Below are 10502 nucleotides of genomic sequence, written 5' to 3'. Positions count from 1 at the left end.
TGTCATATTTCCTGCAGCAGAATACATGTTTGTCTCATGTGTGTCTTTGTCCTTTTGATATAATGTTATTGAACTGGTGCTTTTTGTATTTCCGGGTGCATCTCAAAATTTAGAATGCAATTGAATTTTTCATTTCTTTCATGATCGCATTCTAAGAGTTAAATCATTGCACAAAAACTGAACTATTCTATCATCAATTAATGTCAACAGTAATTGGTGGTTTAGAGGAAAACATGCAAAGTCCATTTTCAAACTTGGACTCAAAAGCATGAGTGTTCTAAAATATTAGAATATTTAAAATAAAAGATTGAAGTGAGACCAATAATCACATTTAAAATGTAAATAAAAAAACCTTTTCTATGGTACTGTGATGTTTGAGATGCACCTATACTCAACCAAACTAGCTCAAGTTATGTGTCAAAGTTAAGATGTTCAAATTGGAGGGAAGCGTTTAATCCAATGATTGTCAAAATACACAGTAAAACTTTCAAAATTTTGAATATGGTCTTACATTTTTGTGTCTTTTCTGACGTTAAATAGACTTAACATGACTGATCTGGCACATGGTGGTGAGCGCTCTCACCTCACAGCGAGAAGGTCATGGGTTCAAATACGGACTGGGCCTTTCTTGTGTGGAGTATTCATGTTCTTCCAATGTGTACGTGGGTTTCCTCTGGGCAGCCCGGATTCCTCCCACAGTCCAAAAACATGCATGTGAGGATAATTATTGACCCTAAACTGCCCCGAGGTGTGAATGTGTGAATGTGAATGGATTGACGCCATTTTTTTTTCTTCTTCTCACAAACGATAACCATAAAACAGAAATGAACTAAGCTTGGATAAACACAGCTCATTTAAAGGTACAGATACAGAAATAGCTTGTTCTCAGTAGAGGCGACTTTTTGCGACTGGCTGGAATTCAAAACCAATGCTTTATTTATCGCTTTCAATACAATGTTGTTGGACCTCTGACAATTATATGAATTTGTTGAAAAAGCTGTATGAGACATTTAATATGAGATTATTCCTTCTGAAGTCTCCAATAGAATTAACTGTTATCACACAGTGCCTTTGCTAAGTGACTTTTGTTCACATGTTTCATGAGTGTTGATCTTTGATCAAGTTTGTTTTTTTGTTTTTGAAATGCAAATACAGATATTTTGGAATACCCCTGTCTGGGTTTGTTTTCTCATGCTTGTGATGAATGAAGGCGACAAGAGGAGGAGACCAGCAGACCTTTTAAGGCAGGCATTTATTTTAAACAGGGTACAACTGCACCACACAAACTGGACTAAAATGTATGTAAAATGTCTTCAATCAAACATGATAAAATGTGAAAAGCTACTTTTTTTTTTGTTTTGCTTCGTTTGTTTTTTTTTTACACCTAATGTCATCTTGTACTTCCAGTATTAATCCACAGGTTATAAAATTCAAGATCATCACTGTACTCCAGACACACGATGGATAATGTTAAAAGAAGCAGAGTGGTCGTTTTGGCTAACATTGACATCAGTTTAAAAAAAAAAACAACAAGTTCCCTCTCAGACACAATCCAGGTGGTAAATCATCCATCTGCTTTCTTTGTACAAGCACTTTGGTGAGAGTGGTGGCAAAACACAACAGAGTTTAGGCCTTAATAAAAAAAAAAAAGTGTGTACAAACTCAATTTCAACATCCTTTTTTTTTTTGCAGATTCACGTTTGCAGATTTTCATCAGCCTCTCTCTCTCTCCGAAAACTCTTTGCAGTTAGTTAATACACCTTCGATGACTGGTACGACAAACCCGGACACTAGATGAATCATGGCAGCAGCACAGAATTACGCCAGCGTGATTTGTGCTGTGGCATTTAAGTGACCAACAGAAGAAATCTATCAGGAGAAGACAAGAATGTAGGTTACAGAACACGACAAATTATAAATACAAAAAGTCATTAGTGTCATTAAAAAAAAAAAAAAAAAAAAAAGATATTTGCAGGAATGCAAACTAGGCTGCTCATGTATTTCTCTTCAAATAAACTAGAAAGTCCAAAGGAAAAGTTAATGCAAACAATTAAAACAAACACAAAAGTCTCACCAGTGACACACTGACCAGTTCACAAGGCAGATGTTTAAGTACCTGTGACGTTTAACATGCAGGGGTTTTTCCAAGTGTGAGGAGAAAGAGAGGAGGGGGGGGGGGGAGCACAAAGGAAAGGATAAATAGACTCCCATTTTTCAAACTAGCATGGTGACAATCATATTTGTATTTTCTTGTGGATCCAATGGGATCGTGTTATGCGAGAAACGTATTACTTGAAAGGTGCCGTGTGAAAATTTGCTCGTCCCACACTGTGAAAACCCCCTCGTACAATATTCACCAGACCTGCAAGGTGCTGAGGAGCAGCAGATTTTAAGGTGTTACACATTTTGGCTGTATACAAGTATATTGAGATAAACCCATTTGACACCGCCTGCATACATACACACACACACACACACACACACACACACACACACACACACACACACACACACACACACACACACACACACACACACACACACACACACACACACACACACACACACACACACACACACACACACACACACACACACACACACACACACACACACACACACACACGCCCTGTACGAAGGAACCAGCATGCACAGGAAAAAAATGACAAAAACCAACACGCCCAGTAAGGTTGAGATAAACTCTTAGCATTCGATGTTTGGTTCGGAGTGAATCGACAGACATGCCTTGTTATAGCAATATGAGATGCCTTGGCTTTTTTCTTTTTTCAAGACACTAAACATAAAAACCTACCCATCCACAGAGGAAACAAATCTTATTGCATTTTCTAAATGCTATTGGCTAAAATGAAAACGTGTACAAATTACAATGAGTGTCAAACAACGGAATAAGTGCAATGAAGAGCCTGGTAAGAATTTCTCAAATTAGACTTAGAACATGAACGGTGACTAGACGAGGCCACTTTGCTCGCTTCCATAGCCACATACGCCTCCGATTTCACTATGCAGGACAGACGACTGCAGACTGTGAAATTTGGCCGGCGCAGCCCTTGGTGCTTCATCAACCAACCACGTGACCAAAATTAAGAATAGAACGCCGATTTATACGCAGTAAGAGTAATAGATCTGGTGCTGGGAGTGGAAAAGATGCCAAAAAATTATTTTTTTTAATCACGTTTTGGGACGACAGGTGAAGCTGTGAAGAGACGGCTTCAAACCTCATCTTGCCAATGAGACGTGGCCACATGAGAATCACATGCTCAGTAGTGGAGGCTGAAGGAGCACCAAAGGGGTGCAGGTGTCAGGCCAAATAACACAGCGGAAAGAGTCGAGCTCTTGAGCCAAGGAAGTGGCCGCATACTGGCGACAGACGCTGATGAAGCATGCTCACATCCTGCAAAGTGGGACATTAACCAGGATGTAGCTTTAAAAAAAACAACAACAAAAAGCTCATATTAGAAACATGAAAACAGAAGTTAGTGGTCGTCTAACCACAGGTTTCCCTTTCAGTAGAACTTCATTTTATTGCATGTTTGGGTGAGGGCTATTGGGATTTTATGCATTTGAAGTGCACATAAAGCAAATAGCAAAAGCAAACATCTGACGCGATGACGTGGCGGAGGCAGAACACAGAATTGACCCAAAGTGTGCGAGGCGACACAGACAAACAGCTGAATCCTGAATTCTAAATATAGCACCAGTTAGTATTGTGTACAGACCGACGGGTAAAACCGGGGCCAAGGTCATTTTTCAACTATTGTGAGGAGTAGCAAGTGCATGACCTGACCTTAGAGACATAACTCGAGCTGGAACATCGGGATTTTTTTTTTTTTCTCCCTCCTTCTTTAACCTTTTTTTGTTGTCGTTTTAAAGTGGCTCCGAGGATGCAGCAGAGACGAGTGGCAAAAAAAAAACTCGTGAGAATTCATCATCCACCTCTACAGCGACCCTGGGAATCACACTACACACACATTCGCACACCATAGTGACCCAGTGCAGGAAACGAAAATAAAAAAACATTTACAGGCAATGCACTAGAGGATATATTCATATCTATGTATTTCATCTTAACTATTTACACGAGAGAGAAAGGCAGCCCTTTTTGAGAAAATATAAAGTTTCCAACTTCTGTTTTTTTTTTTTGTGGGTTTTTTTTTTTGTGTGAAGCACAGATTTTTGGATGCAGAACTGTTGAGTCGCCGAGTCCCGAGTATCAGTTCTGCACGCGGACACGTAACAAAACGAACAGTCCTATCTGACATGCATGTACTCCTTGAGCATACACACCGAGAGACACACACACACACACACGCTACATGGCCACCAACCACTTATTCGTACAAGTACACAAGCAAACTGCAGTGTTCTGCAAAACTCTGAACGCAGCTCTGGTTGCAGCAGAGAAAGAAAAAGGGTTCGAAAACGTAATTCGTGACGTGGAGGACGACAGAACAGAGAAGTTTATCTGCAAACATGACACGACTTTTAAAACTTAGGTGACCAGATTTTTTTTTTTTTTTCCCCCACAATCCTCAGGGACATGGCTCAAAAAGTCCTCGTTTGTGGTCCAGCAGCAGTCGAGCGGTCGTCTCCCGCGTGCCGTCCAGGTTGACTCTCTGCATAAACTCAGCTCTCCTTCATCATCCGGAGCCATGACGGTTAGTCCCTCCCCCCTCCTTCTAGCCAGCCGGGAGGCGGGCGGGCCGGCCGGCGAGCTCGTCACGTCCATCCACCCCACGGGCTCCCTTGACGTTCACGTAGGCGTGCGGCTTCGCACCTGGAGGATGAATGTGGGGGGAGGAGGAGGAGGAGGAGGAGGAGGAGGAGACAACAAAAAAGAAAAGTCTTTGTGTCTAAGCTCTTTCATTGGGTCCTTGCTGGATGGGCCATGGGTCAAAGAGCGGTCAGTCCGAAATTACAGCGGCAATACATCATGCCGCTCGAGTCCAGCCAGTTGTCCGAGATGGGGTCGTAGCGCTGGACAGTGTTCAGGTAGGACGACCCGGAGTGACCGCCCACCACGTAGAGGTAGTTGTCCACAATAGCAGAGCCCACACCTGCAGGAGGACGACACTGGAGTCGTAACCACACTCTTGACACGCGTTAAAAGGACTTTCTTGAACTTTAACCGACATATTTCACATATTTACCTGAATTGCATGTCTTTTTTTTTTTTTAATGCCCTTTGTGAATAAAGTCGTGTGATGCGAGGGACTTACCAGTGCGCGGTTCGTTCATCGGCCGGCAGGCCGTCCACTGGTTCTGATGCGGATCGTACCTCTCGATGCTGGACAGGTGGGACACGCCGTTGTGTCCCCCCACCACAAATATGAAGCCGAGCATGACGCCCACTCCGAAGTTGATCCTTTTATCTGCCATGGGGGCTACCATGTCCCAGGCATCCTTGCTCGGATCGTACCGCTCCACGCTGTGCGACGCAGACACAGTTGAGAAAACAGGAAAATGCTTTTAAAAGAAGTTAGTTCAAATGTCACTTGGTATTGAGCATAACTGAGAATAATTTTTATAGATCTTATGTTATGGGAACAACCTAAAGGGACTGGCTTTTATTCAGGGGACTAAACACAAATTCAGTGTGTTTTCAGGTGTGATTTGATGGAAAGCTAACTTGCATAATGAGAGGTGCAGCATGTGGGACATCTACAACAAAAAGAAAACATTTGGAGTCTGAAACTTTGTATTTAAATTGTTGTTACAGCATAATATTACTAGTATCAAAATCAAATTGAGCTTTATGTGGACTTTGGACTAACATGAGCTTGACATGAGTGTGAGTAGAGTAGATAAAGGTCATATATATATATATAATCAATTATTGTGTTTTTGTCAATGAGTACATGTATTTTTTGACTCAACATGTTTTAGTTTGTCGATTGCTAAAATTACACTAAATGTTGAAACCGAGGAGTTCGATCAAACTGATCAAACTCAAAAATCCAAAATGAAAGTTCTTATTAAGTCGGTTATTTCCGTCAGATCCAAAGAGGTAATATATCTTACATTATTATCAACTGCAACATTAACTGTACAAACTTTTTCAAACCTGAAAAGACGAAGGCAACGTTGGGAAAAAGAAAAAAAAAAAAGTCATTTTCCACAATCGAGTCATTCAGACTGAAAGAAGTCACGACCACGTTGGCCAACTTGAATTACTGCGTTTGGCGAGAGTAGAATGAACCAGTTTGATGGACGCAGGAACACTAGCAAAGTAGGGCTGTTATTCACTGCATAAAAGCCACGGGGAGATCGAAAAAGAAAAAAAAAAAAAATAGTGCCCCAAAGGTTCTCTGTCCAAACACATTCTCCTGAGGGGCTTTGGGAGTCAAGGAAACGGGCAACAGGGACACCGGTCTCCAGTGATCTGCAGGCGGGAACCCTCGCCATGAAACATTTCTGTTTATTACACTCCTGCTTCACTCATTAACGGGCACCTGGCCGTTTTCACAGCAACGCCTCACATCCAGCACTAGACTGTCACGTCGGTATAATAACTCACGGGACATTTTGAGGGTTGAGTTGGAAGATCTAAAAAGAGCATGAAGTTTTACAGGCAGAATCAAAAGGTGTGGTTTAATCTAATGTAATCTGCCCGAGCCGTGTTTTATTCCCTAGTCACTTTCTGCAGTCCTCTTCTCATTAGAGGAACGAGAATGCGGAGTCTAGTTATCCGCTGGGTAATCGGATGAAAAACAAAGTGTTACACCTATTGTAACCTTGCCTGCAAAGTGGCCACAGATAATACACAGTCTGACTTCATAACTCTTTGCCGATACATTTGAAATTGCAAAAGCTACATTTGCGTTTCAAGGAAGGGAAAACACAAGAGAATACGATCAACGTCCGCGACATTACCTGTTCATGTGCGCCGGGCCGTACCCTCCGATAGCGTACACCATGCCGTCCAGCACAGCCGTGGCGAAGCAGCTGCGGGACTTGGTCATGGGCACAACGGGCTGCCACTCCTTCAGCTTGGGGACGTACTTCTCCACGGACTGGAGGTAATACTGGCCGTCGTAGCCTCCCAGGGCGTACAGCTCACCGGCCAGCACCACCACGCCGAGGGTGCTGCGGCACTCGGCCATGCGCTCCACCGAGGACCACGTGTTGCTCTCGGGGTCCCAGCTCTCCACCGTGCTCTCGTGTCTCCGATAGCTGATGCCCTGCCTCATGTGCGTGGCGATGCCTCCCACCACGTACACCTTGTGGTCCAGCACGGCCACGCCGAACTCGTAGCGGGGTACGCTGAGCGGGGCCAGTCCGATCCACGAGTCGGTCTGAGGGAAGTACATTTCCATGCTGAAACGATAAAGAGACAAATTGCAAAAATGTTTTATATATTATGGAATTGCCAAACTTCATGAGCTAACTATTACAAAAAAAAAAAAAAAAGCATTTCCCAGGCTTTTTTCCCCCTGCTGCTGTGTTTTCACGGAGCACTTTACAAATCCCCACACTTTCCCTGGACGTGTGCACAAGTCTGCCCCAGTCATGTCTCGCGTTACCTTTCCAACGTAGCAAACAGTCCCGCTTTGCCCCCGACGGCGAGCAGCACCTTCGGGGCACACCTGGGCCGCGCCGACAGCACGGTCTGATAGGACAGCCGGTGTTCCGGCATAAAGTGGTACTTGAGGGCCTCGTTGAGCAGGTGCTTGCAGGCGTGGTCGTCCCGTATGAGGTGGTTGGCTTCATATAGGCGAGTGAGGAATTTGACGCTCAGGAGTGGAAGGCGAACGCAGTGCAGCAGCTGCGCCAGGTGCTGCTGTCTCTCCGTCACGTCATATTTGATCCACGACTCCAGGGCGTAAAATACAGTCTCCTCCGTCACCACCTTAAGGCAGTCGTTGGACACGATTTCGTCCAGCTCGGCCCGCGTGAGCTCAAAAAACTCCTCCGTCTGACAGACCTCCTCAAAGTTCTCACAGATGAACTTGGTTGCGGCCAGGCACAGATCATGACAGCCGTACGTCTCTGCAAAGCGGGAAATCCCGATACAGTTCCCAGCGTCCAGTTGGCTCTCCAAAAAGGAGCAGCACTCCTTAAGTACGAGCTTAACCTGGAGTAAGTTGGCAGCCGGCAGCAGAGATTCCACCGTTTCCTGGGAGATAAACACTGTGCCGGTGTACGCATACTCAACGATGGCCTGGAAAAGATAGTGTAACGAGAAAAAAAAAAAAAGGTCACACAAACCATATTACGGTCAATGGTCACAGCAAAATCTTCTGGCTTTAAACATACCTGCAAGGCTGTCTCGTCGATGCACTGGAACTCCACCTCGGAGGTCTCCTTTTCCGACAGGTTACCCGTAAACATGGCCTTGAAGTAAGGACTGATGCTGGCTAGCACTACTTTGTGGGCATGGATCTTGGCGTCACCCACCCGCAGGACAATGTCACATAGTTCGTGATCCTGCCGCAAGAGCTGGAGGCCTTGCAGCAGCTGCTCCGAGTGAGGCCGTGTCAGACTTGCAAACATATAGGACTGATCCTGCTGGTCCATCTGCGAGCAGGAAACCACAGATCAGACGGACGTAGAGAGTCAGGGGAAACAACAATAACAGCAAGTCGTGGTGATCTGATAAATCTGGATACGTTTTGCAGGTGCCACCTTGGCCCAGACACACACGGTGTAAACTGATCATGCAGGTTGCATGAAAACATGCATGGGGCAGTGTGATGCGTTCAGGGCTGTATTGATGTGGTACAGTATAGCTGATGTGGTAGCAACCCAAGCTAAACCAGCATGATCTCCATAATCCAGCGCTGTTCGCAGACGATCACATGTATCAGCTCGGAAAACACACGACTTTACAGAGTATCCAGGCTTTAAAGGGAATAAATATGTCCACGGTGCTGTCTGGGGCCTGGAGTTGATTCCTGAACGGCCACATCAAAACTCGCTAGCTTCCCTTTAGCTTTAAATGAACAGACAGCTAACACGTTAAAACACACGCACCAACAGCTTGGGTTTTTTTTGTTTTTCCTTCAATAAAACGGGAATATATTTCGACACGTTTCTCTAATGTCAGCATCCTATTGTGAACAACTTTTTTTTTTTTTTTTTAACCAGGAGCAGTCCCGACAAGGAGACGCGGTTTGTGCTCGATTGCAGTCGGTGCAGGTTAGCGGCTAAAAATAAACACGGCTCCCGTGGCTAGCTGCATCATTGATTGATATACAGTAACATGGCTGACGAGACGCCAAGCGTGACGCGTTAATGGAACGTTTTCTATCCACGGAAATGGTAGCCGGGGCTCACCTGTACCTTCTGGTCCGTCTCCCTGTGTGCCGCGGTAATGACGGATCTTGCGGCTGGTGTAGCGACGACAGTGAAGCCCGTGCGGCTAGCAGGGAAAAACAACCTCCGGCCAGCGCGAGCAGCCAACCCCGTTACCCAGCTCGAGAGCGACGGAGGAGGGCTTATAAAGCAGCAGCAGCAGCAGCAGCAGAAGCAGCAGCAGCAGCACACCCACTTCCACGCGAGTCACAATAAAGGCTGGCAGAGGAAGATAACTCGTGTTCATGTAAACTTTACAAGCGTTTACTGGAGAAAGAGAAACATTATCTCTGCAGCACGGTGTAAACATATCAAAGAGATGCTTTTAAACTTCTAGTAATCAAATGAGCAGAAGCATTTCGGCGCACTATAAGTCAAAGTGCATTAAAGCTGAGGAAAAGTGATGGAAAAACAAGTTGTTATTTTATTCTTCTTACATAATTAAAAATCTGATTCGTGTTGCAGTCAAGACCATGTAACCCAAGACCAAGACCACAGCGTGTTTTTTAGTTTTGAGTTGTTGTTGTTGTTGTTGTTGTTCTTGTTGTTGTTGGTGTTGGTGGGGGTGGGGGTGGTGGTGGTGGTGGTGGTGGTGTGTGTGTGTGTGTGTGTGTGTGTGTGTGTGTGTGTGTGTGTGTGTGTGTGTGTGTGTGTGTGTGTGTGTGTGTGTGGGTGTGTGAAAAATCCCTCTTTTAACATCAACAGTACACGTTGGATCAGCTTTCTTTCCTGTTTGTGACAATTTTATACACAAATATCCCAGCTGTGCACAGTTTGCATGGTCTCCCTATGATTGAATGGGCTTTTCTGTGGGTTTTTTTTTTGTTTTGTTTGTAATACATTTGGACATATGGATATTTAATATAAATTTTAACACAACTCAAAATTCCACAAAATTCGATCCACACTTAAATAAACACCACCAAAAAAAACAACCCTGTGAAATTTAACTTTTAATTTAAAACATTTACAATATCATCATCAAAACTATAAATGCAAAAGATAAAAATGAAAATACAAGTAACAATAACAAATAAACAAATAAACCATTTTAAAATGGTAAAATTAGACTATGAATAATAAAAGGATAATTACTCAAATGTTTAAGAACTACTGAATTCCCTTTAAGTTAATATGCCATTCAATTTAATTTACTGTGCAGGAATGATCATTTCATCAAACAGTACTTG

General features: G+C 43.9%; 1 protein-coding gene across 2 annotated transcripts; it reads right to left on the bottom strand.

Moving 5' to 3' along the window:
* Window positions 1-2685: 2685 nt before the first annotated feature.
* On the bottom strand, window positions 2686-9418 carry klhl28 (kelch like family member 28). 2 transcript variants are annotated; one of them, XM_080512978.1, is made up of 6 exons: window positions 9295-9418; window positions 8275-8535; window positions 7542-8179; window positions 6892-7335; window positions 5238-5446; window positions 2686-5075 (listed from the first exon to the last, which is right to left on the bottom strand). In XM_080512978.1, exons 2-6 carry the CDS (start codon window positions 8533-8535, stop codon window positions 4912-4914), a joined length of 1716 nt encoding a protein of 571 aa, XP_080369104.1. In that variant the 5' UTR covers window positions 9295-9418; the 3' UTR covers window positions 2686-4911. The 2 variants fall into 2 exon arrangements, with proteins under 2 accessions (XP_080369104.1, XP_080369105.1); XM_080512979.1 differs by having other exon boundaries at window positions 9301-9331.
* Between the last annotated feature and the right edge of the window lie 1084 nt (window positions 9419-10502).

This window comes from Blennius ocellaris (assembly GCF_963422515.1).
Source record: "Blennius ocellaris genome assembly, chromosome: 17".
Classification (NCBI taxonomy): domain Eukaryota; kingdom Metazoa; phylum Chordata; class Actinopteri; order Blenniiformes; family Blenniidae; genus Blennius; species Blennius ocellaris.
The sequence above is the reverse complement of the archived record's forward strand: the minus strand, read 5'-3'. Positions and strand labels throughout refer to the sequence as shown.